Source organism: Candida tropicalis (genome assembly GCF_000006335.3).
Source record: "Candida tropicalis MYA-3404 genomic scaffold supercont3.1, whole genome shotgun sequence".
In the NCBI taxonomy this organism is placed as follows: Eukaryota; Fungi; Ascomycota; class Pichiomycetes; order Serinales; family Debaryomycetaceae; genus Candida; species Candida tropicalis.
The window spans coordinates 2,196,553-2,218,384 of NW_003020038.1; the positions used below are offsets into that span (position 1 = coordinate 2,196,553).

The following is a 21,832-nucleotide window of genomic DNA, read 5'->3' on the forward strand; positions in this document are numbered from 1 at the left end:
ATTAATTGTCGTGTAGTGGTGCACAAAAATGTTTTTTTAGGAGTCGGTACACCTGGTTGGGGTGGTAGAGAACGAGACAACAAGGAACTCATAGAAAATCAGACGGAAGCGATTATGTTGGAAAGTATTAAATAAAATCAGCAACACACTCACACACATATATATAACAACACCATGTCTATTAAACTTAACGAATTGGTTGATTCATTAATTGAAACAGCACCACCAGCAGAATTAAAAAATGTGTCTCAATCATTATCATCATTAACTACATCATCAATTGATGACAATATTGAAAAATATGCTCAAGAAAATGCAGTTGTTATTGATAATACAATTGTATCTAAATATAATAAAGATAAGAATTCATCAAAATATATTGATTATATTAATAATAAAAAATTTAATGTTGATTGGATAAATTGTAAAATTATTGATGTTGAAAATTATGAATCAAATTTTGAATATCCTAAAATATATCAAGAATTAATTGATAAATTAAATCAATATGGTGAAGATTATTATCCTTCAACTTTTGCATTTACTATTATTCCTACTGAAGATGAAGAATTAAGAATTATTATTATTGGACAACGTGCAAATCATGATAATTTTTATACTGGACAATGGAAATCGAATTATTTAATTTCTAAAAATCTGAATATTTCAGGTGAAATTAAATTAGATATTCATTATTTTGAAGATGGTAATGTTAGATTAAAATTTATTGAAGAAATATCTGATATTAAAATTGATAATTCTTCAAGTTCAAAAATTGTTAATTTTATTAATGATCAAGAAAATAAAGTTGTTATTAAAATTGTTGATCAATTTAATAATTTAAATCAACAATCTTTTAAAAATTTAAGAAGATTATTGCCTGTTACTAGATCCAAAATAAATTGGGGTTCTGCTATTGGTAATTATAGATTAGGAAGTGATGTAGTTAATAAAAAATAAAACTCATCTTGTTTGATATACACATACATTTATATATTTCATTTCTTTAAATACTTATATATAAATATAAAACGACAACACAAAGAATATACAAATCTTAGTATAATTTATATAACATCCAAATGACGAAAAATGCAAGTAGTATTAATCCAACAATTCTAGTTAAACTTGCATTTCTATTCATAACATTTCTTAATTCTCCAGAAGTTTTTTTAACCAGTATCATCATTGAATTAAAATTATCATTTAATGAATCTAGTAGTGAATTTTCTTGTTGAATTTGTCCATGAATATCTTGATCTATAGTTGTTCTAAATCGATTTAATGTTGATGCTAATTCATCAAATTTTTTATTATTTTGTTCTTCTCTTTGTGAATATAACGTATCTGACATTATGATTTTGATTTGATTTGTAATAATGATAATGGGTTTGTAATCTTTAAATATTGGTTGTCTCTTTCTTTCTCTCTTTCTTTTTTTTTTTAATGACAACAAAAAGTTTCTCTGGTCCTGCCTGTACAACAACAACAACAGCAAAAAGAAGGCGCGCAGGGAGAAATCTTTCTTGCTATTTCCAAGTATATTTAAATCACGTACAAACATTATGTATTATGCATATAGATAAATATATAATCAAGTCAGCATGTTTTCTATTTCTCTTCTATTGTTGGCTAGTAGGTTGAGGTCTGTTATAAACTGCATTTCCAAACCCAGCACTGGTTTCTTGAGGTTGCAATTCTTGTAATTGTGGTGGAACATACTGATTGAATGTAGTTGCTGGAGGTGGCATATTATTAGCACCGGCATATCCCAGATACTGCTGCTGCTGTTGATGAAGTGGTTGCAGTTGTGTATATTGTGGAGGAAGTTGTTGCAGTTGAGTATGTTGTTGTGGAATCTGGCTTTGCTGGGTTTGTGAGGGTCCTTGATGTTGCTGTTGCTGCATAGGGTACGGGGCTGTTTGTTGATACATTAGTCCACCGGTATTTTGTTGAGCTCTACTTGAAATCAGTTTATCCAACAACTCATTATATAACTTCACTTCATTATTTAGCTGTTGGTTCAATCCCAATAATTCTTCTTTTCTCACACTATATTTATCAATTGCAGCACCCAATTGAATACGTAATGGTATAATCTCATTATATAACAGAGTCACTTCATCTTCATTAATATTGTCAATATTTTGTGATGATAATATTGCCAACAACTTTTCAATCTTTTTCTTCTCTCCATTGATTAATCTATTTTCCAATTCCAATTCCTTGGCAATTTCTGCTGGTGATTTGTTCACAATTGGTGTAACATAATTCAATGGAAAAATACCAACTTTCCCATTAGTCAATGATCCTCTCCACCAATCACGATACACAGATTCAATAACCGTAATCACATCTCCCTTTCTGAACGACAATTCATCTGGCTCGTAGGAAATCAAATCATACAATGCTCTGACTTTTGAAACTGTGGCAACTGTTTCAACTGGCGGTGATTCAGGTTCTGGTTTCGGTTCAGGCAATGGTTTATTATTGAGATATTCTTTCTTTTCAATTTTCAGTTGTTGCTCATATTCATGTAATGATAATTTCAATGCACGTTGCAATTCTTCTTCTTCTCTATCTTTATCTTGTTTTGTTCTTTCTTTCTTAGCCGGCTTGGAAGGACCCTCTACTTTCTTGTTAAAATATTGAGGATAATCATGTTTTGCTTTGTTATATGCATCAGTCATTGGTTTCAATGATGGATCAACCTTGAATGTATTGTAAAGTTGACTTAAAACTTCACAAATTTTCGTCTTCACAGCCGGGTGTAATTTCTTATCAGACAATCTTTTGATCAAACAATCTTGTAAAAATGATTTAGTTGCAATTTCTTGTTTTACCCTTGATCCACAATTCTCAGCAACAGCAGTTAATAATGCTAATGTTCTTAATACAACATTTGCATCCTTCGATGCCAATTTAGTTTTCAAAGTGGCTATGGCTTCCTTGGTAGCCGTCTCAGGATCATTGGAGATTTTGTCACAAACATCAAAAATATATTGCCAGTTATCTGATGTCAAGGTTGGATCAGTAGCTTTATTTATCAACGACTCTAAGGATGGCATTCTTTCTTTTTTAGAACTTTTGTACTGGGATTAATAAAGAAAAGTGATGATTGATGATAAAAGTTACAAGTGAAGGCGAAGTTGATGATAAATTGTGGGAGACGAATGATCGGGATATGCAGGCGCGAGAGAAAAAAAATACTTTCCAAATGGATGCACGTGACGTCATAATATGCAGGCATTTTTGGAATATGGTAGTGGAAGGGAATAACACCATTCAAACGTTTACCAGATCCCATATCCCCCCAAAAGACTGGATGTTTCCCGAGTGACAGAATGTAGCTGTAATAAGTCACAACTTCCCATTAGTAAGATAATTACTAACATATATAATCTGGTTTGTATGAGTATACTGTCCTTCATGACCGTGTTGGATGCTTATGGTTTGTCAAACTACTATAATTTTTGGTGATACTCTGAATTAGTACAAATTGGTAATACTAAGGAAAACATGTTTGTAATTCTCCCGGGAAATCAATGCCGCCTGAGATTTACTCTTATCATGTAAAATATACTGTTCCTAATTTTGAAACCGTTGTATAAATTTCTGTAGAGTTTATTTAACTCGGCTATTAGTTTATTTGAGATACATAAATTGAATTACAATAGCTCATCTCTTTGGAAATCTTGATATCATAAAAAAAAGGGGGTATAATTTTTTGGGGTAATATTTTGTACAAAATTTCCTTAAATTCAAAAGGGGTTGTTTAAATAGATAGATGCGTACCACAAATCATAAACAAAGAAACTAGGTTCAAGCGGCACTTGAAATTCTTGGTAATAATGTCATGTTAGTTGAACTAGGTTTTCGAAAAACATTGAATTTATGGCTCCGAAGTGGGTTAATTGTGTACGACTAACAAATAACTGTAGTGACGTAGAGTAATCTCTAATTATTATTGTTATCCAGTTAACCAATAGAACCTATGCGTATTATTATGAAATTTACAAACCATGTTTGACAATAGCTTGCTACGGAATCACTTGTTGTGATTGGATAGAATCTCGAATTAATTTGGGGGATCTGTACGCGATGCAAAATTTTTGAACATTTTTTGCAACAAATCTCTGTTCCCCCCCACTCGGATTAACCCCCTACAATAGAAAAATTTTTCTTTCGTTTCATTTATTGTGATCGTTTTCACACAGACAGGTTTCTCATAATCACACACACACACATGTGTAAGTTTTCCTTTACGTGTGTGTTGGTTTTGTTCCACGATAATTATGAACACTTTGTTAGAGGCTTAAGTTTTCCAATGGATTTGTAAGCTTTGTTTTTATTATGTGTAATGCCTTTTGTTGGGGATAATTTAAGTAATCAGTAGAAGTGTGGAGAAATCTAAAGATATCAATGATATTCTGTATCAATCTGACTGTCATCATATGCTCTTGATGTGCCAAGACATGTCAAAAATAAGACTACCCCCCTGCTAAGAAAAATTTAATGCCGATACTTTTTGTCAGTGATCTCATCAACGTTGAAATTGTAATTATTTCTTTTCTAGCAAGTGATTAGAAGGAGTATCAAACAATCTGTTATTTTCCCCACCTTGAAGGTTTTGAACCATTCTGAAATGACTACAGTAGTACTAACTTGCAGCATAGAATGCATTACAATACAATTTTAACTTTATCCCCCACGGAGGAACACAAAGCCGGTAAAACAAAACAGGAAAAACAAAGAGGAAAAGCGAAAAAAATAGAAAGAAGCTTCGCAACAATTGGAAAATGCTACACTCTCTCATTCTATCTAGAATAACAAGGTTTATGGAGTATAAATTGGAATGAAATTTCCATTCTTATCTGGAATTTTGTTTTTTGAATTTTTGTAGATTTTATAATCAACTACTTAGTGCTTATTAGCTTCTTTTCTTAATTATTCAATTATCCTACAGCTATGTCATCAGAAAAACCAACTACGTCACATTTAGAATCCTATGATTTCAACAAACCATCTACTCAATATGAAGAAGATGTTAAACCAAAAACATCCGACGCGGAATATGGTCTTGGTGTTGAGGAAATCAACGAGTTAGAATATTATGATCTTCCAGAGCTGCTTCAACATATGACTCAAGAAGAATTGAAGGCATTGGACAAGAAGACTACCAGAAAGATTGATTTTAGAATCTTACCTATTTTAATCGTGCTTTACATTTTAAATTATATTGATAGAACAGGTATCGCAACAGCTAGATTGGGCACTTTAGAAGAAGATTTGAACTTGACTGGTAGTGACTATCAGATTGCTTTGTCCATTTTGTTTGCTGGTTATATTCTTTTCCAAGTTCCATCAAACATGTTGATGAATAAATTGGGTCGTCCTTCAACTTACCTTGCCGTTGTTATGACAATTTGGGGTGCTATATCTACTTGTACTGCTGCCGTACAAGGTTTTGGTGGATTAGCTGCTGTACGTGTATTGCTTGGTGTTGTCGAATCTGCTTTTTTCCCTGGTGCCTTGATGATCTTGTCCAGTTGGTATGACAAAAAGAGTCTTGCATTGAGAAACTCCATTTTATATTCCGGTTCATTGATCAGTTCAGCATTTGGTGGATTAATCTCTGCTGCCATCTTACAAATGGACGGTTTGGGTGGTGTTTCAGGCTGGAGATATATCTTTATCATTGAAGGTGGTTGTACTGTTTTGGTTGCACCACTTGCTTATTTCATTTTGCCAGATAACCCAGACAACACTAAATTCTTGACTCAAGAAGAAAAAGACATTGTTATGTGGAAATTGAAGAAAGATCTTGGTAATGTTAATGATTCCGATAAAGAAGCCAAAGAATCTGAATGGCAAGGTTTCTTACATGCTATTAAAGATATCAAAGTCTGGTTATTGGTTGCTACTCACTCATTTTTGGTTGCTGCATGTGGTATTACAAATTTCTTCCCATCCGTTGTCCAAACCTTGAACTTCTCCAGAACCATCACCTTATGTTTAACTGCACCACCTTATGTTATTGCCGTTGTTGCAACTTTCCTCTGGTCTATGCATGCTGATCGCACAGGAGAAAGATTCTGGCATATCACAGTGCCATTATTACTTTCATTGGCTGCTTTTATTATTGCCGCTGCTCTGTTGAATCTCGGTGCTCGTTACTTCAGTATGTGTTTGATGATTCCATCCCTTTATTGTGCATTCGTTGTCATTCTTACTTGGATCTCTAATTGTTGTCCACGTCCACCAGCTAAACGTGCTGCTTCCATTGCATTGGTTAACTGTTTGAGTAACTCCACCTCTATCTGGAACGCTTACTTGTACCCATCCAGTGATGCTCCTCGTTACTTGATTGCCTTTTGCTGTAACTGTGGTTTTATCGTTGCCTCCATTGCTTTTGCTATTGGTTTGAGAATTAGATTAATGGTCTTGAACAAGAGAATTGAAAGAGGAACAATAAATTGGCAAAAGGAATTTGGACAAGGGAATGATGGATCTAAGATCTCTGCTGATTTCAGATTCTTATATTAGTAATACACCGGATGTATGTATGTTTGTAATTTTAAGTATTTTTATAAATGACGACAATTTTGTAAAGGAAAGAAAAGAATCGAAGTGTGTCTTGTTTATGTAAACCATTGGTGCAATAACGGTCTGGTTGTTTGTCTCGTTACTGAGAATTTGTGTTTCACAGAACCCCGTAATTGAGCATGTGACACAAAAAAAGAAGTAAATTATAAACGAAGGGAACTCCAAGTGCTCCCAGCAACGGCAATAGCCAGATAAATTAACGACTGATTAGTTTGATATTTGTTACCGACCTATAATGACAATTATAACCCTTTCATTATTTATGATTATTAATTCTCTTCAATTAGTTCGTGCATCTTGTTTACTATTTCCGGGGTGTTCTCGAACTTTGCTATATTTCCGGCGGTAGTATTGTTCCAGATAGGCTTTTATAGATTGTAAAAAAATGACCCAAAGCTCATACCACTTACAAAATATACGTATAGAAATTCCATTCTAGAAAGGCGTGAGAATAAGAACTACACCTGATAAGTATATATCAACTACCTCTACACTCTGGACAATTGCAAAATGAGGTTGACAACTAAAAATGAGACTCATATTAGTTGGAAATTGAATCAATTCAATGACAAAAACAAGCTTAAAAAAAAATTGGAAATAAAAAGAAAAGAAACTGATCATCAGTAAAGGTTACACTTAGGTCAGCCATAAATCCGTAATAATGCATAGTTGACACTTTGTACACGATTCTTGTTTCTCACACTTTATATATAAATTCTTTTTTTTTTCTTTCCACTAACTACTTGCTTGAATTTAAATTACATCACCAACTAAAATTGTACACCTATTTTTTTTTCGTTTCATTCGTACTTTATAATCACTGTTGATAGACATCCACCATCAGATTATATTTACATCATATTAGTGATTGCAACATTTCTTAGTTGGTTTATTTATTCGGATTTTTAGAGTTAGATCTTTTCGTTTTTGTTGTTTTGCACTTAATATGCCTCCTCCACCCACACCAACTGGTCCGCCAAATAGACAATCACAAACATCACCACAAGGGAATAACCAATCATTATCGACAAGTAGTACATCATCGTTACCACCATCATTATTGTCAACAGAAAATACAACGAATCAGAGACTAACATCGTTTGATCATATACAAAGATTTGGGAATGCATCCACAAATCAAAATCCTGATAATGAATACTCCATCGACATGGCCCCAGAATACATGTACAGAAACCTCCATGCAGATTCAAACAACGTACATCCAAACAATGAAGCACATGCCAATTTTAGATCCAGTATTGTTCGACAATTAACTGACATGCATCGATTACAAAGCCGATTCAACCAATTATACAGTAATAGAGAGCAAAGCAATCGAGCCGAACACGAATTAGCAATTAATAGTATCCCTATTCAGTTGAGAAATATTTCACGAGAATTGACACGGAATCTGAATAGAGAGGCTTACTTTGTGGAAACAACAGATGATGACGACCAAAGTTTTCAAGAGGAAGATGAACCAGAAGTGATATATTATTCTGAAGATAATGGAAATGCGATCGTGTATCTGGAGAGTAATGAAAGCGAACTTAGTGATGATGAATCAGCAGCAGTAAGGCATGATATACGGAATAATGAACGAAATATACTTGCGTCGGGTAGAAATAGTGGTTACCCATACAGATTTACATCTACAAGGCTAAATAATTCTGGTGTTCCCTTGAGACGACAGAATGCCATTAGAGCAAGGTTTACGCACAAAAGAAAAGCATCAGATGATCAAGAAAAGTCAAATGATGAGAAGTCTGAAGGAAACTCGTATCTTCTTCAAGATGAGGCTAAATCACTTCTGGAGGAAATACATACCTTTTATGAAGACCTAATATCACTTGATGAATTTCAAGGGGAGTCTCCGTTATTTCGCAAATTATACCACGAAAAGGATGATCCTTTCAGGCCATTCTTTTTAACAGATCCAAGTACTCATTTTAGAAGCGAAGACACCAGTACTTTACATTTGGATAATAAAATGGATGCCTACTTGCAAAAGAGAAGAAATAATCAATTGTGGCTCAAGTTGAGGCTCCCACCACCACCTCCACGAGCAACATCACTGAAAGATAAGAAGAGATCCATCAATTCACGACTGAGCTTTTCAACCTCTGCAAAAAGACAGAAACTTGTCCATAATAGTAATGACGAAGTTGCCATGTATACTGAAGACATTCCCCACGGAAGATATCTGTACTCAAAAAAGGAAAAAGAATCAATTCTCACTGGGTTATCGAGTAGTTTGTTTAAATCCGGATCTGTCTATTATCTTGGAGCAGACCATAACCCATTAAATAAATTCAAATTGGTTATTGGTGATATTGATGGATCCATCAACGGTGTATTCAATTTTGCTCCCGAAAATACTTCACCATTGGAATCTATCCTTTTGAAATTGAACAACTTCACCAAATTTATCTGTGGGTTCAATGATTTTTCCCAATGTTTACCAAGAAGCAAAATACTCGTGAGAAAATTGAATGTTCTTGATCGTATATCTATTGACAAGAATGTCAGGTATAAGAAGAATTTGAAAGATGATCTTAATTTTCCAATACTGGGACATGTTGTTGACTTCAAAGAATATGACTTGAGGTTCTTAAAATCGACTCCTAATGAGTCATCATCATCACGTTTTAGATCCAAACGAGTTATCTTGCAATTATTGGAGTGGATGAAATTGCACCCGTTTATTCAGTTTAAAGAAAATTATTTCCTTAGTACTCTTCGAAAATTGGATAAGACTTTATCTAATTTTGAGGGAAGTAAACTCAGAACACCTCAGAAGGTACAAATCTTGAACTGGACTCGAGAGCTCAAGTCTAATTTATGTTCTTTAACTAAAGATTTTACATTCATGAATGATAATAACATAAATAAAGTAAAACTCATTCGAGATCAAAATTTCAAAAAACAATCCATCCAGCCGTATGTGTCATTATTTGTTGACGAGTGGGAAAAGATACTTGCTTGTGAATTGAGTGAACAGATTACCAAGGAAGAGTCGACAACATTGCTTAACATCCAGTTAAATTTTATTTTATTCACATTGGAGATTGATTTGTCAAAATTTTTAGATTCATTCATTGAGTATATTTTTAGACATTGCTATGATAGTCGATACATGGACAATTACAGAAAAGTATATGATAATGTGTTGGCAGATGAGCATAAGGAAACTGAAAATCACAAGGCAACATTGATTTGCTCCATTGATAGGAAAACTGGAACAATTGAAATACTCAACACACTACCATTCCTACACTATAAAGATAGATCTTCAAAACGTACTGGTTTCATTCTTTCTACTGATCTGAACCTCTCGGATTATTCAACAAGAAGCTCATTTGTCTACGATGATTTTGAATTATTCGAAGGTGATAAGGTCCCTCAAAATTCAAGCACATTCAATACCAGCATAAATCTCGGCGGCCTGAACCACGCCATTGTTGATACAAAATTAACGGGCTCATTTGAATTTGAGGACTCTGTTTGTGATATGGTCTAGCATAGTTCCCAACATAATACTTTATTTATATTGTCTTATATTATATAGTATATATACATGAATTAATTAATGAAAATATTGAAACTATTTACCAGCCCCATCCTTTCTTACCTTCTACTTTATCTTGTCTTTTCTTTCTAAAGAAATCCTTTCGGCATTCTCTGTATGCATCGAAAAACTCTTGACAGACATATTTGTCATCTTGATTACGGTATAAACAATCCATTGATGCCATTCTACTTTCTTCACATGGATCATAAAACTTAGAAGGTTCTTTCATTGACCATTTATATTTGTGTCTATGACTCTTTGGATTATCTGGATAAAACTTGAATTCTTCAACATTTCCTTTAGTGAAATCAACTTTAGATTTGTCTTTTTCCACTTCGTCTGTGATCAATTTATCTGAATTTGGTTTGGTATTTAAAACCACTGGTTCTGGAATACTCTGTTTATTTTCAGTTGAACCTTCACTAGTTGTCATACTGTTCTTAGTCTAGCTATAATGTGTGGACACTTGAAGGTTAAAAGTAAACTAAATGGAGGGGGGGTTTGGAAATTTTATTGTGGAAACGTTTGCACGACCTTTCCTAAATGTGTTTTGTTCGTGTTGGCTGGGAGAGAATTTTTTTTTCCATTTGTATTGAAGTGTATTTTTTTTTTTTCGTTTTTGTTTGGTGATAGATAAAATTACTCCCCTCCATAAATCCAACAGTATTTCAGAATTATGGTTTTAGCTGATTTGGGTTCTAGATTAAGAGGAGCATTGTCTTCTGTTGAATCAGGTTCGGATGATGAAATCCAACAAATGATCAAAGATATTTGTGGTGCACTTTTAGAATCTGATGTCAATGTTAAATTAGTGGCCAAATTAAGAGGCAATATAAAGACTAAAATTGAAGAAGGAAATATTGTCCAAGAAACATCAGCTATGAACAAGCGTAAGAAATTACAAAAAATTATATTTGATGAATTATGTGCTTTAGTAGATTCTCATGTTGAACCACCAAAGCCAAAGAAACTTTCGACAACTACCAAAACCATCAATGGTAAGAAAATTAGATTATCAAAAGAATCTAGTCATGTTATCATGTTTGTTGGTTTACAAGGGGCTGGTAAAACTACTTCATGTACAAAGTTGGCCGTATATTACAAGAAAAGAGGTTTCAAGGTTGGTTTAGTGTGTGCCGATACTTTCAGAGCTGGTGCCTTTGATCAATTGAAACAAAATGCCATCAAGGCTAATATTCCATATTATGGTTCTTATTTGGAACCAGATCCAGTCAAGATTGCCTTTGAGGGGGTTCAGAAATTCAAACAAGAAAAGTTTGATATTATTATTGTGGATACTTCTGGTAGACATAGACAAGAAGAACAATTGTTTACTGAAATGGTTCAGATAGGTGAAGCAGTACAACCGACACAAACTATCATGGTTATGGATGGGTCTATAGGTCAAGCAGCTGAATCACAAGCTCGTGCATTCAAAGAAAGTTCCAATTTTGGGTCCATTATATTGACTAAAATGGACGGTCACGCCAAGGGTGGTGGTGCCATTTCTGCAGTTGCTGCCACTAAAACCCCGATTGTGTTTATTGGTACTGGTGAACATATAGGGGATTTGGAAATATTCAAACCAACTACTTTCATATCGAAACTTTTGGGTATTGGTGATATCCAAGGTTTGATTGAACATGTGCAGTCCTTGAACTTGCATCAAGATGAAGGTCACAAACAAACAATTGAAAATATTAAAGAAGGTAAATTTACTTTGAAAGATTTCCAAAATCAAATGAATAACTTCCTAAAAATGGGACCATTAACAAATATTGCATCTATGATTCCAGGTATGTCTAATTTATTGTCTCAAGTTGGAGATGAAGAGACATCAAAGAAAATCAAAAATATGATATATATTATGGATTCAATGACAACTAAGGAATTGGAAAGTGATGGTAGAATTTTCATTAAAGAACCAAGCAGAATTATTAGAGTTGCTAGAGGTGCTGGTTGTGCTGCTGTTGAAGTTGAAATGATTTTACAACAACATAGAATGATGTCTACAATGGCTAAATCTGCCATGGCTGCTCAAGGTGCACCAGGTGCTGGTGGTAACCCAATGGCTGGAAACCCACAAATGCAAAGAATGATGCAACAAGCCCAATCTAATCCAAATTTCATGCAACAAGCCATGAGTATGTTAGGTGGTGGCGGTGCTGGTGGTGCTGGAGCCGGTGGATTAGCAAGTATGATGAACAATCCAGCTATGATCCAACAAGCACAACAAATGATGAGACAAAATCCCCAAATGATGCAACAAGCACAACAAATGATGCAAAATCCAGGTATGATGCAAAAGATGATGCAACAATTTGGTGGTATGGGTGGTATGTAATGTTGTATATTAGTTAAATAGTTCATGATTAATTATCTCTTACGTCGTTTTTTTTAAAAAAATCAAAAAAAAAAAAAAATCATCTGTAATTTCTACGTAAGTGATATTAAAATATAACAAAAGAGTTACTTTATTACTACATAACGTATTGACTAAACTTCTAACAAAAGTACCACTATTATGTCTATCTATAGAACTCGGGTCTGGAAGTGTTCATACCATATTCACTTAATGCATTACTTAAATCACCCATTGTTAATACTATCTTTCCTTGTTGATTACCAGCATTAGAATGTGATTGTTGGGATTGTTGCTGATCATTTTCACCACCATTTGCAGAATTACCAGCCAATGATTGTTGATTAGCATATTGTTGTCCCTGTAGTAACAATTTCGCCCTAACTTGAGGATTTGATGAATTATACACAGCACTTGCACTTCTGATTCTACTATATTCGTATGCATCTTGTGCAATATCACTAATGAATTTTTGTGTGGCAAGAGCTAATAATCTTTTTATTTTAACATCTGAAGTTTCAAACCCATTCTTAGCTAAATAATAATCAGTAACAGCATCTGGAATGATTGGTGCAAAATCACCATCCATCATATCAAGTACTTCTTTCAATGTTTTATCCTTACGTGTAAGATCAGGCAATTCTGGAATAACTGCAGCAATAGGAGCTGGATTCACATTAGCAGTTGATGTTGATGATGATGATGTTGTACTTGATTGTTTCTTGTTTTCTGTTTGTTTATTTTCACTTTCCGGTGGGGCTGGAGTTCCTTGACTTTTCTGTTCTTGTTTCTGCTGTTCAGCTACTTGTTCATCGGTGATAATATTATCATCAATATCATTAAACTCTTCATCCATAACTTCATCTTCAGGTTTGTTAGATGGCTCACTCATTTTTGTTGTATTAGTTGTCCTATTGTTGACTGTACGATTGAGTTCTCTGGTTTTTTTTTTTTTTTTTGTCTTGATTGTGTTTTTGGTTCTTGTAATTTTATTAACTTTTTTTTTTGGTAAGATTGTATTCTACTGAATCAACCATATCTATTCCGAAACACGAATAAGTTGATAAATGGCACATAGATTGCAAGACCCCAACGCCAGTTCTACTTTTGGTAATTCTCTACTGTTAAGAGTAGATGGTGCCATTGGTGCCATGTCCTTATCGCCAAATGGAAGGGATGCTGTTTTGGCTGGACGACGAGGACTATTTATCATAGATTTAGATGACCCTTTTACACCACCACGATGGCTACATCATATTACTTCATGGGAAGTTGCAGATGTTCAATGGTCACCCCATCACTTTGTCAAACCATCATGGTGTATATCAACTTCCAATCAAAAGGCATTATTATGGGATTTAAAGCGACCTTCATCTAATGCAATTGCTAATATTCTACATTCACACAACAGAGCAATATCAGATATTAATTTCCATCCCTTCGACCCTGAAGTATTAGCCACATGTGCCATTGATACATTTGTCATGTGTTGGGATATGAGAACACCCAGGAAACCTGTATCAAAGTGGGCAGAATGGAGAGCCGGAGCAATACAAGTCAAATGGAATCATGAGAATCCTTATGAGATTGCACTGAGTCATGATAATTCTTTTTATGTATGGGATACCAGAAAGGGTGCTTTACCCGTTGTGAAAATTGGAAATGCACATGACAAGAAGATAAACGGAATGGATTTCAACCAAGGGTTAAAGAATATTACAACATGCTCTAATGATGGTACGGTCAAGTTTTGGGATTTAAAAAGTGAACAGGCTACCAAATTTATTTCCAATTTTAATTATTTTGGTAATCAACCTGATAATGCCATACAGCCTAGTGTTGTAATTGAAACCAGTTTTCCCATTGCTAGAGCAAGAAACTTGCCGTTTGGTTCTGATAAGGCATGCGGTATTATGCCACTCCAAGGTGGTAACAATGCTATCCATTTAGTAAATTACGATGATGCATATCACGAATACTTGAACACTAATACACCACAAAGAATATCGGCTAATTCAGTATACTCATTCAAGGGGCATCGTGGTCCAATGAAGGACTTTCTTTGGAGAACTAGACATGAATACTATGAAGGTTTTGAATCAAAGAATACTTGGAAGGATTACCAGTTAGTAACGTGGTCATCACAGGACTATGATTTGAAATTATGGTCCCATGACAGTCAAATTTACAAAGGTGTCAATTATGATCCTACTTTTTATAACGTATTCAAAGACGAGCTGGAATCAGAAGCGTCTAGACCACAGACTCCAAGTTCTGAGCGTTATTATAATTATGACACTTATTGTCGCGAGCCAGAAGTGACTATAAATGATATAACTAAAACTAATGGTGGGGATTTAATTTCTGCATTGACATTGTCATTGATTGCCGAGAAGCACAAACTCTCGACTGATGAATATATGCAATTAAACCATATAAATTGGATTTCTGGTGTACGTATGGGACATGCTGGACATGGAGAGCGCAAAGAAAGTGAGTCAAATTTTGGTGATGACGGTCCGTCAAATTTGGGTGAAGAGGTTAGTATTGTTGGTCATAAATTTCCTAAAATCCGATTCGAAAAGATTTCCGTTTCTACTGGTGAGTTGGTCATTAGCTTGAAAGGACCGATACCATCATTGCAGAGTGGTTCAATGGAAAAGTCAGATTCTACCGATGGTACAGATACTAATGTAGCTGAATCAGCAATTTCATTGAGAGAAAAAAGCATTGTTAGTGAACCTGATAGGGAAACAGAAAGAATGAGCTTTAAAGATGGCAGTATTATTAATGAACTATCTGATGACCCGTCGAAAGATGATTCAGCAATTGAGCAAAAGTTAGTGTTTATTCGTGTTGAGGTTGACTTTCCAAACGCATATCCATATCTTGAAGATGCTGGATTGAACCAAAACTTATCCAGCAAACGACTAGTCAAATGGCAAAAACAAAACTTGATCAAATTTAATGTTGAAGAAACACATGAATTATCCAAACCTATCAGGGAGGTTATGGAAAGCAATTTAAATGAAATTGCACAGTTTTATACTAACAAGTATCAAAGATTCTGTTTAGAACCATGTTTGCGATACTTGATGGGTGAAAAAATTGAACTTGATGATGATGAAATGCTCAGAGAAAGTAGAAGAGATAGCAATGATGATGGGGAAGAAGAATTTATTCAAGAAGCCGGTAATGAAGCATGGGTGGATGATTTGATTAATCAACAACCAGATATTCCGATGTATTCTTCCGGAGAAGAAGATGAAGAATTAGATCAAACTTTGATTCCAGCTATTAAAAATAGCAACACGGTCAACATTGGTAGCAACAATAGTAATCAAATTGAGGGAAGTGAACCATTCAATAGTGTTGATTCTCCTTCTACCACAGAGAATCCGTCAGTTGCGACTCATAAACCTAGTTTTGTTGATTCCACGCCATTACCTAATGGTTGTGGTGCAATTTGGTCTCCTACTGGACAATTAGTTTGTTTTTTCATTCCAAAATCAAGATCAGATAATTCCACAGGAGATTATGATGATGAGGAGGAAGGTGAAAATAGCGACAATGGTAAAGGTTTACAAAAGTTCAACATTTTTCAATTCACGGATGGTGGATTTGGAACAAAAACACATAATCACAACCACAGTCACCATGGCCATCACCATGGCCATCACCATCGTAAGTCTAGTTCCATTATTTCAGATTCTGCTGTGAATGGAGATGAAGCTTCTGATCAAGATGCAGAACAGGATTTAAGCGAAGATGAGAATTCAGTCAGTGGTGATGATCAAGATACATCATCGGTTTCATCATCCAATGATAGTTTTGCTGAAGATTGGGATGAGATGTTACTGAATGATGCACCTAGGAGAAGAGTACATGGATTGTTTAAGACTAGCCTTGGATTGGGAAATAGATTCGCTGAAATTGATAGCAGTAATAAATCTTCGTTTAATAGGTTCACTAGTAACGGTGGCACTGGTTCCAATTACAAGTCATCCTTTAAAGGTGAATATAAAAAGAAATCACTGGCTAATGAAGAGAAAAAGAATAAGAACATCGTGGGTATTTTTGATTTTTCACACTTGCTTCCAGATAAATATGATCTTGCTCGTGAGTACAGAGTTCTTGGTGATACTCCCGAAGTATTGGCAAGTCATAACTCAAAGGTTGCTTTGAAATACGGTCTTAAAGAAATCAGTGATGTTTGGAAAATTCTTGAAATGGTTTTAATGAAGAATATTCAATATACCGAAAACAACGGGGTTTATGTTTCTAGTTGTCCGATTATAACTCCCTTGAATGCACATTATGGAACTCAAACGATAAATCGAACTTCATTCTATTGGGATGATCATCCATTTGGAGGTGTGTGGTTTGTCAAGGAGATTTTTGATTATTTTGAAAAGAAGAAAAACATACAGATGTTGGCAATGATGTCGTGTATATTGTATGAAAATCCAGATAATTTGAAATCTGCAAGTGAATCAATGAGTGTTCCCATTCATACACCTTATCAAGCATTGCCACAACCTCCCACGGTTTATCAACAAAATTCTCGGAATAGTACAGCAATAGGGTTCACTACTCAATCATTTTCAGGTGATGAGCCAAGATATGATTTCCGAAACTCGTCGATTCTGAGTACTAGAAAGGAATCCCAACATTCTGGAATGGTTTACGCAAAGTCTATCACATCATCACTTGATACAGAAAGTATGGTCAATGGTTCTCCCGACAAGTTTAGATACTTGAAGAGAAGTTTTAGCACTAGAGGATACCCAGGAATAGAACAATCAAACAACTCATACTCCTCATTGTCTGAGTCATTCATAGAATCAAATATTTCGACGCCTGAACGAAATACCAGAATGTTTGCGGACAAGCCAAGTAAAAGTATTTTAAGACAACCTCCATCTGCACTAAAAAAATCTAGAGCAAAACCAGCACCTGTTGTTCTGATTGAAATGCAAAATGTGGAAGAATTGGATTTATTTGAAAGTTTCAACTCCAGAGCTTTATTGGATTCAATTGATAATGATAAATTGATAAGATATAGAGAGTTGTATGCCGAAATGTTGTACAATTGGAAATTACCTATTAACCGAATCAAAATTTTAAAATTTAATTATCCACAAACAGAAGGAAATGATTATGAGGATCCTACTACAAGTGATATTCACAAATGCCGTATTGGGTTGAGAAAGAAATCGCGTCAACAACCAAACCAATCATATGTGGATTCAATCAGTTCTATATCTACCAAATATCCAAATGCATGGAACACAAGTAAGAGACAAACTTTGAAATACTGTAACTACTGTAAATTAGTGGTTACAAAAAATTTCACATTGTGTACAGTTTGTGAACATTTAATGCACACCAGTTGTGCTGGTGAATGGTGGTCCACTGAAAACGATGAATGTCCAAGTGGGTGTGGTTGTAAGTGTTTAGAACGTAGTATATAAATTGATCATGAATCTATGTCTATATATATATATATATAATGACTTTGTCTAAGGTTGACGAGTGTTAACAATTTGGTCTTTTAATTTTTCGTCCCATTCTTTAGTAAGAATATCCAAATAATTAACCACATCTTCCAGTCCTGTAGTATCCACTTCTTCTTCAATGAGGTATTCGTCACCAAATCTAGTAACAGCAGAAGCGGTTTTACTGTTTTGTTTAGTTCTTCCCAAAGCAGCAGCCACAGGAGCATTGGCAGCAATGTATCCGGAAATATTATGATATGGAGATCCCAAGAATCTAGCAATATAAAACAAACACAACATTCCATAATAAGTGAAAACATTCAAAAATTGGAAAAATGAAAAACTTGTGAAAATACCAGGATGAACCAAATATTGATCAATATCATCTTTTTGTTTTAAATTTTTAAAAGTACCGAAATGCATTAAATCGACTAATCTTTTAGATCCTTCATAACTAGCAGGAGATTTTAATAATTGTAAATCTTGGAATGATAAATATTTAGGATGTGCCATTAAAGAGCTAATCCAAATGATTTTACCACCATTTTTCAATAAATGTTTAATTCTATGAATTAAATAATAAGGTCCAAAAACATTAGCTTGAAATACTAATCCTAAATTATCTGAACTTTCAACTCCAATTCTTTGTAATTTATAAGTTGGGTTAGTAACTGCTTCAATTGGACTTTGTAATACTTCAATAACAGCTGCTTTCCAATCAATACCTCCGTAAACACCTTGTGCAGCATTAATGAATAAATAATCAATATGTTTGTATCGTTTGTTTAACTCATAGTATGATGATAAGATAGATACCATATCAGTGAAATCAACTAATAAATAATCAAATTCTACTTTGTTTACTTTAGATGGGATTTTTTCAACAATATAATTTTTAATATCAGTAATCACATCTTTAACTTTTGGTAATGTTCTAGAAGTAACAACCAAAGTGATTTCCTTTTCATCTGGTAATTGTTCTAATAAACGAACGGCAATATTAAAACCCAAGTTTGATGAAGTACCGGTAATAACAGCAACTGTGGAATCCTTAATGAGAGACATGATAGTAGTAGTTGATGATAGTTTACAAAAAGTAAGTATAAATTTTCATTCAATTTTTTTTTTTTCGGTATTCGTCTCCAGATATACATCATTACGTTTCTTTTTTTTTTATTGAATTATTCGTTTCGCGTTTGTACTAAAACGATGTCGTATAATTTTCCAAATCAGGAACGAGATGCACGTGATATCTATAGATGTGTATATACTAAACCAGCCAGAAATCATTCCAACCTATATTCTTTCTAACAGCATTTGAAAAACCTTCATTATACTTAACCCATATTCTTGAAGTTTTAAATTCTTCATCAGATTCCTTGTTTGATGAGTTATCAACTTGGATTTGCGAGTTGACTTCTTCATATTTTCCTTTAAAGAAATTGACACCCGATCCGGATTTTGCCTTTTTGGTTTCTGGTCCATCCTCCTTCTCTATAGTTTCAGCTAGTGGACGTTTGGCGGCTTTTCTCAACATGCTCAATCTATCTAGTTCTGTAGTTACCAAAGGGAATATAGCTTGACGACGGAATTGGGTTTGTTTGAAAGCAGAAGCCAGAGGCACGGGTGCAAATGCATTATCAAATACGGTGATTGTATCCCAATTTGGATTCATCTTTAACGATACTAACCCAGTTTCTAAATCTTTCAGATTCTCTAACGATAAATCAAAATCTTTAACTATACTGGCAATTTTTTCTACCCATTTCTTTTCGGTATCATTTAAATCAGATTTTAATCTAGCAGATAAACTAGGACAAACTATCTTTGCCAAGTATGGCAAAAACTGAGTAGCAGCATTTTCAGGATTAATACCAAGTGCAAGTTGAACTTTAACAGGTAAACTGTCTGATACTGTCTTGATTATATTTTTATTTGTCTTCAATAATTCATAATGCTCAAAGTCTAAATTCTTTGCATTAGGGATAAGCAGTTGGTTGTATCTTTGTGGATTTAATTCACTAAACAAAGACCATGTTTTAAGACCAAGTAATGGAAAATATTCGTTAGTATCATTATGTTTACTAAATTGAGCATAAACACCAACCCAATCACTAAACTCACTGGGTTTAATCAATGAATCATCCTGATTATGAACCACATCCAAGTATCTATCAAAAACACCTTTGAGAACTTTATCAAAAGTACTGGAATTATTAGTTATAGTTTTGCCTTCTCCACTCATGAAGCTATTAAAGATACGATTAAAATTCTGTTCTTTGGATAATTGTGGATCACGTTTAAACAACTGATCAACCATTGCAAACCATGAAAGTTGTCTATCCATTAGTTCATTGTTGTTAACTTTTTGGTCAACAGTTACCACTTTTCTACTATTAAATTGCAAATGATTAATACAAGCTCTAATATCAGAATCACAAATTTCAACAACATCTCCAATTTCTTGATAATCTAAACCAAGTTTCTCTCTACTATTTATATTCATCAAATGATCTTTCACTGATTTAACAGCATTACCACCAAATTTGGCTCCCGATACCGCCTTTGCAGTTACTGGCTTTTTAAATGCAACAATTTCTGATATTGGACGTAGTTTGTCCATTGGATTTGGACCATATCTGTTGGATTGCTGGGAATAAATATCATTGGCAATACATATAATTGGACGATTTAACAAAAAATCCTTCTTTTTTGATTTATTCTTGGCTTGTGGATCATCTAAACTCGGTTTTCTTAACTTCTTATTGAGTGCACGTTGGTCAGATTGAACTAAATCATTCAACACTTTTATCACATCACTTACATTAGCCAATGAATCTATTTCGTCAATGATCAAACATGATGGCTTTCCCTTTGAAGAAATACTATTTGAAGTCAAAGCATTAATTATCTTCAATTTCAAGGCTGCAGAAGCATTAGAATATGCGGTTGATCCACCCCCACCACCTGAGGCTTGAGGTAAAGTATCCATACTATTAGAAGCATTCAATTCTTGAACACTATATCCCATTTGATTCGCTAGAATATGAGTGGCAGTAGTTTTACCAATACCTGTTGGACCATGAATCAACAAAATCTTTCTAAATGGACGTCCAAGGGAATCGACATTATCTCTATCGTGAATATCTTCATGGAAAACTGTATGTGACCATTTTTTCAACCAGTGTAAAACTAATCTATATTGTTTATCATTGCCTGCAGAGCATAGCTGAATAAAACTGGTTGGCTTATACTTCTCTGTCCAAATCTTGGATCGTGGATGCAGTTTTTTCGTAGTAGATGTTGGATTTTCCACTTGTTTTCTTCTATTTTGTTCTTTAATCGAATTACGCAAATTGGCTCTCGTGGTTAATGAATCCATATCCATATAAGTACCTTTCAACTGCGTCTCATCAATGGTGGTAGTATTGAAAACTCTTGGAGATAACTTGATCACTTCTCCGGAGAATAATTTGACAGTTTTTGAGGCATGCATTACTGGGGAGTAGTCTTGAACAGTGTTTGATTCTAGTTGTTCATTTTGCTCTTCCTCATTGGCAATATCATCTAGTTCCATATTATTCTCATTTTGGTTCTCTTCTACATCTTGAAACAATATGGATTTGCTAGTAGCAAAAATATCTTCCTCTTCGAGTTCATTACTTTCTTGAGCATTGTGGGAAAACAAGTATGAGTTTTGAGTATCAAATTCAAAATCACCTTGATCAGTCAGTAGTTGTGACTCTTCAACAGTAGTCATTGTAGTGAATGTAGACTAGGAAGTTGTAGAAGAAG

At 34.2% G+C, this 21,832-nt stretch overlaps 11 protein-coding genes across 11 annotated transcripts; 5 read left to right on the plus strand and 6 right to left on the minus strand. All coding sequences in view use genetic code 12, as the record gives it.

Moving 5' to 3' along the window:
* Nucleotides 1-174: 174 nt before the first annotated feature.
* On the plus strand, nucleotides 175-960 carry CTRG_00965 (uncharacterized protein; the record flags this gene model as incomplete). The annotated part of the gene is made up of 1 exon (XM_002546137.1): nucleotides 175-960. The coding sequence occupies one exon, from the start codon at nucleotides 175-177 to the stop codon at nucleotides 958-960; it is 786 nt and encodes a 261-aa protein (XP_002546183.1).
* Nucleotides 961-1,057: 97 nt separating this feature from the next.
* On the minus strand, nucleotides 1,058-1,564 carry SFT1 (Sft1p; the record flags this gene model as incomplete). Its single annotated transcript, XM_002546138.1, has 1 exon — nucleotides 1,058-1,564. One exon carries the CDS (start codon nucleotides 1,562-1,564, stop codon nucleotides 1,058-1,060), a length of 507 nt encoding a protein of 168 aa, XP_002546184.1.
* A 58-nt stretch (nucleotides 1,565-1,622) lies between these two features.
* On the minus strand, nucleotides 1,623-3,068 carry HSE1 (ESCRT-0 subunit protein; the record flags this gene model as incomplete). The annotated part of the gene is made up of 1 exon (XM_002546139.1): nucleotides 1,623-3,068. The coding sequence occupies one exon, from the start codon at nucleotides 3,066-3,068 to the stop codon at nucleotides 1,623-1,625; it is 1,446 nt and encodes a 481-aa protein (XP_002546185.1).
* Nucleotides 3,069-4,968: 1,900 nt separating this feature from the next.
* On the plus strand, nucleotides 4,969-6,546 carry CTRG_00968 (uncharacterized protein; the record flags this gene model as incomplete). Its single annotated transcript, XM_002546140.1, has 1 exon — nucleotides 4,969-6,546. The coding sequence occupies one exon, from the start codon at nucleotides 4,969-4,971 to the stop codon at nucleotides 6,544-6,546; it is 1,578 nt and encodes a 525-aa protein (XP_002546186.1).
* Nucleotides 6,547-7,552: 1,006 nt separating this feature from the next.
* On the plus strand, nucleotides 7,553-10,126 carry CTRG_00969 (uncharacterized protein; the record flags this gene model as incomplete). The annotated part of the gene is made up of 1 exon (XM_002546141.1): nucleotides 7,553-10,126. One exon carries the CDS (start codon nucleotides 7,553-7,555, stop codon nucleotides 10,124-10,126), a length of 2,574 nt encoding a protein of 857 aa, XP_002546187.1.
* An 88-nt stretch (nucleotides 10,127-10,214) lies between these two features.
* Nucleotides 10,215-10,610, minus strand: CTRG_00970 (uncharacterized protein; the record flags this gene model as incomplete). Its single annotated transcript, XM_002546142.1, has 1 exon — nucleotides 10,215-10,610. One exon carries the CDS (start codon nucleotides 10,608-10,610, stop codon nucleotides 10,215-10,217), a length of 396 nt encoding a protein of 131 aa, XP_002546188.1.
* Nucleotides 10,611-10,853: 243 nt separating this feature from the next.
* SRP54 (RNA-binding signal recognition particle subunit) lies at nucleotides 10,854-12,521 on the plus strand (the record flags this gene model as incomplete). Its single annotated transcript, XM_002546143.1, has 1 exon — nucleotides 10,854-12,521. One exon carries the CDS (start codon nucleotides 10,854-10,856, stop codon nucleotides 12,519-12,521), a length of 1,668 nt encoding a protein of 555 aa, XP_002546189.1.
* Nucleotides 12,522-12,705: 184 nt separating this feature from the next.
* CTRG_00972 (uncharacterized protein) lies at nucleotides 12,706-13,431 on the minus strand (the record flags this gene model as incomplete). Its single annotated transcript, XM_002546144.1, has 1 exon — nucleotides 12,706-13,431. One exon carries the CDS (start codon nucleotides 13,429-13,431, stop codon nucleotides 12,706-12,708), a length of 726 nt encoding a protein of 241 aa, XP_002546190.1.
* Nucleotides 13,432-13,606: 175 nt separating this feature from the next.
* Nucleotides 13,607-18,013, plus strand: CTRG_00973 (uncharacterized protein; the record flags this gene model as incomplete). Its single annotated transcript, XM_002546145.1, has 1 exon — nucleotides 13,607-18,013. The coding sequence occupies one exon, from the start codon at nucleotides 13,607-13,609 to the stop codon at nucleotides 18,011-18,013; it is 4,407 nt and encodes a 1,468-aa protein (XP_002546191.1).
* Nucleotides 18,014-18,061: 48 nt separating this feature from the next.
* Nucleotides 18,062-19,102, minus strand: ERG27 (3-keto-steroid reductase; the record flags this gene model as incomplete). The annotated part of the gene is made up of 1 exon (XM_002546146.1): nucleotides 18,062-19,102. One exon carries the CDS (start codon nucleotides 19,100-19,102, stop codon nucleotides 18,062-18,064), a length of 1,041 nt encoding a protein of 346 aa, XP_002546192.1.
* Nucleotides 19,103-19,307: 205 nt separating this feature from the next.
* CTF18 (Ctf18p) lies at nucleotides 19,308-21,797 on the minus strand (the record flags this gene model as incomplete). The annotated part of the gene is made up of 1 exon (XM_002546147.1): nucleotides 19,308-21,797. One exon carries the CDS (start codon nucleotides 21,795-21,797, stop codon nucleotides 19,308-19,310), a length of 2,490 nt encoding a protein of 829 aa, XP_002546193.1.
* Nucleotides 21,798-21,832: the final 35 nt, after the last annotated feature.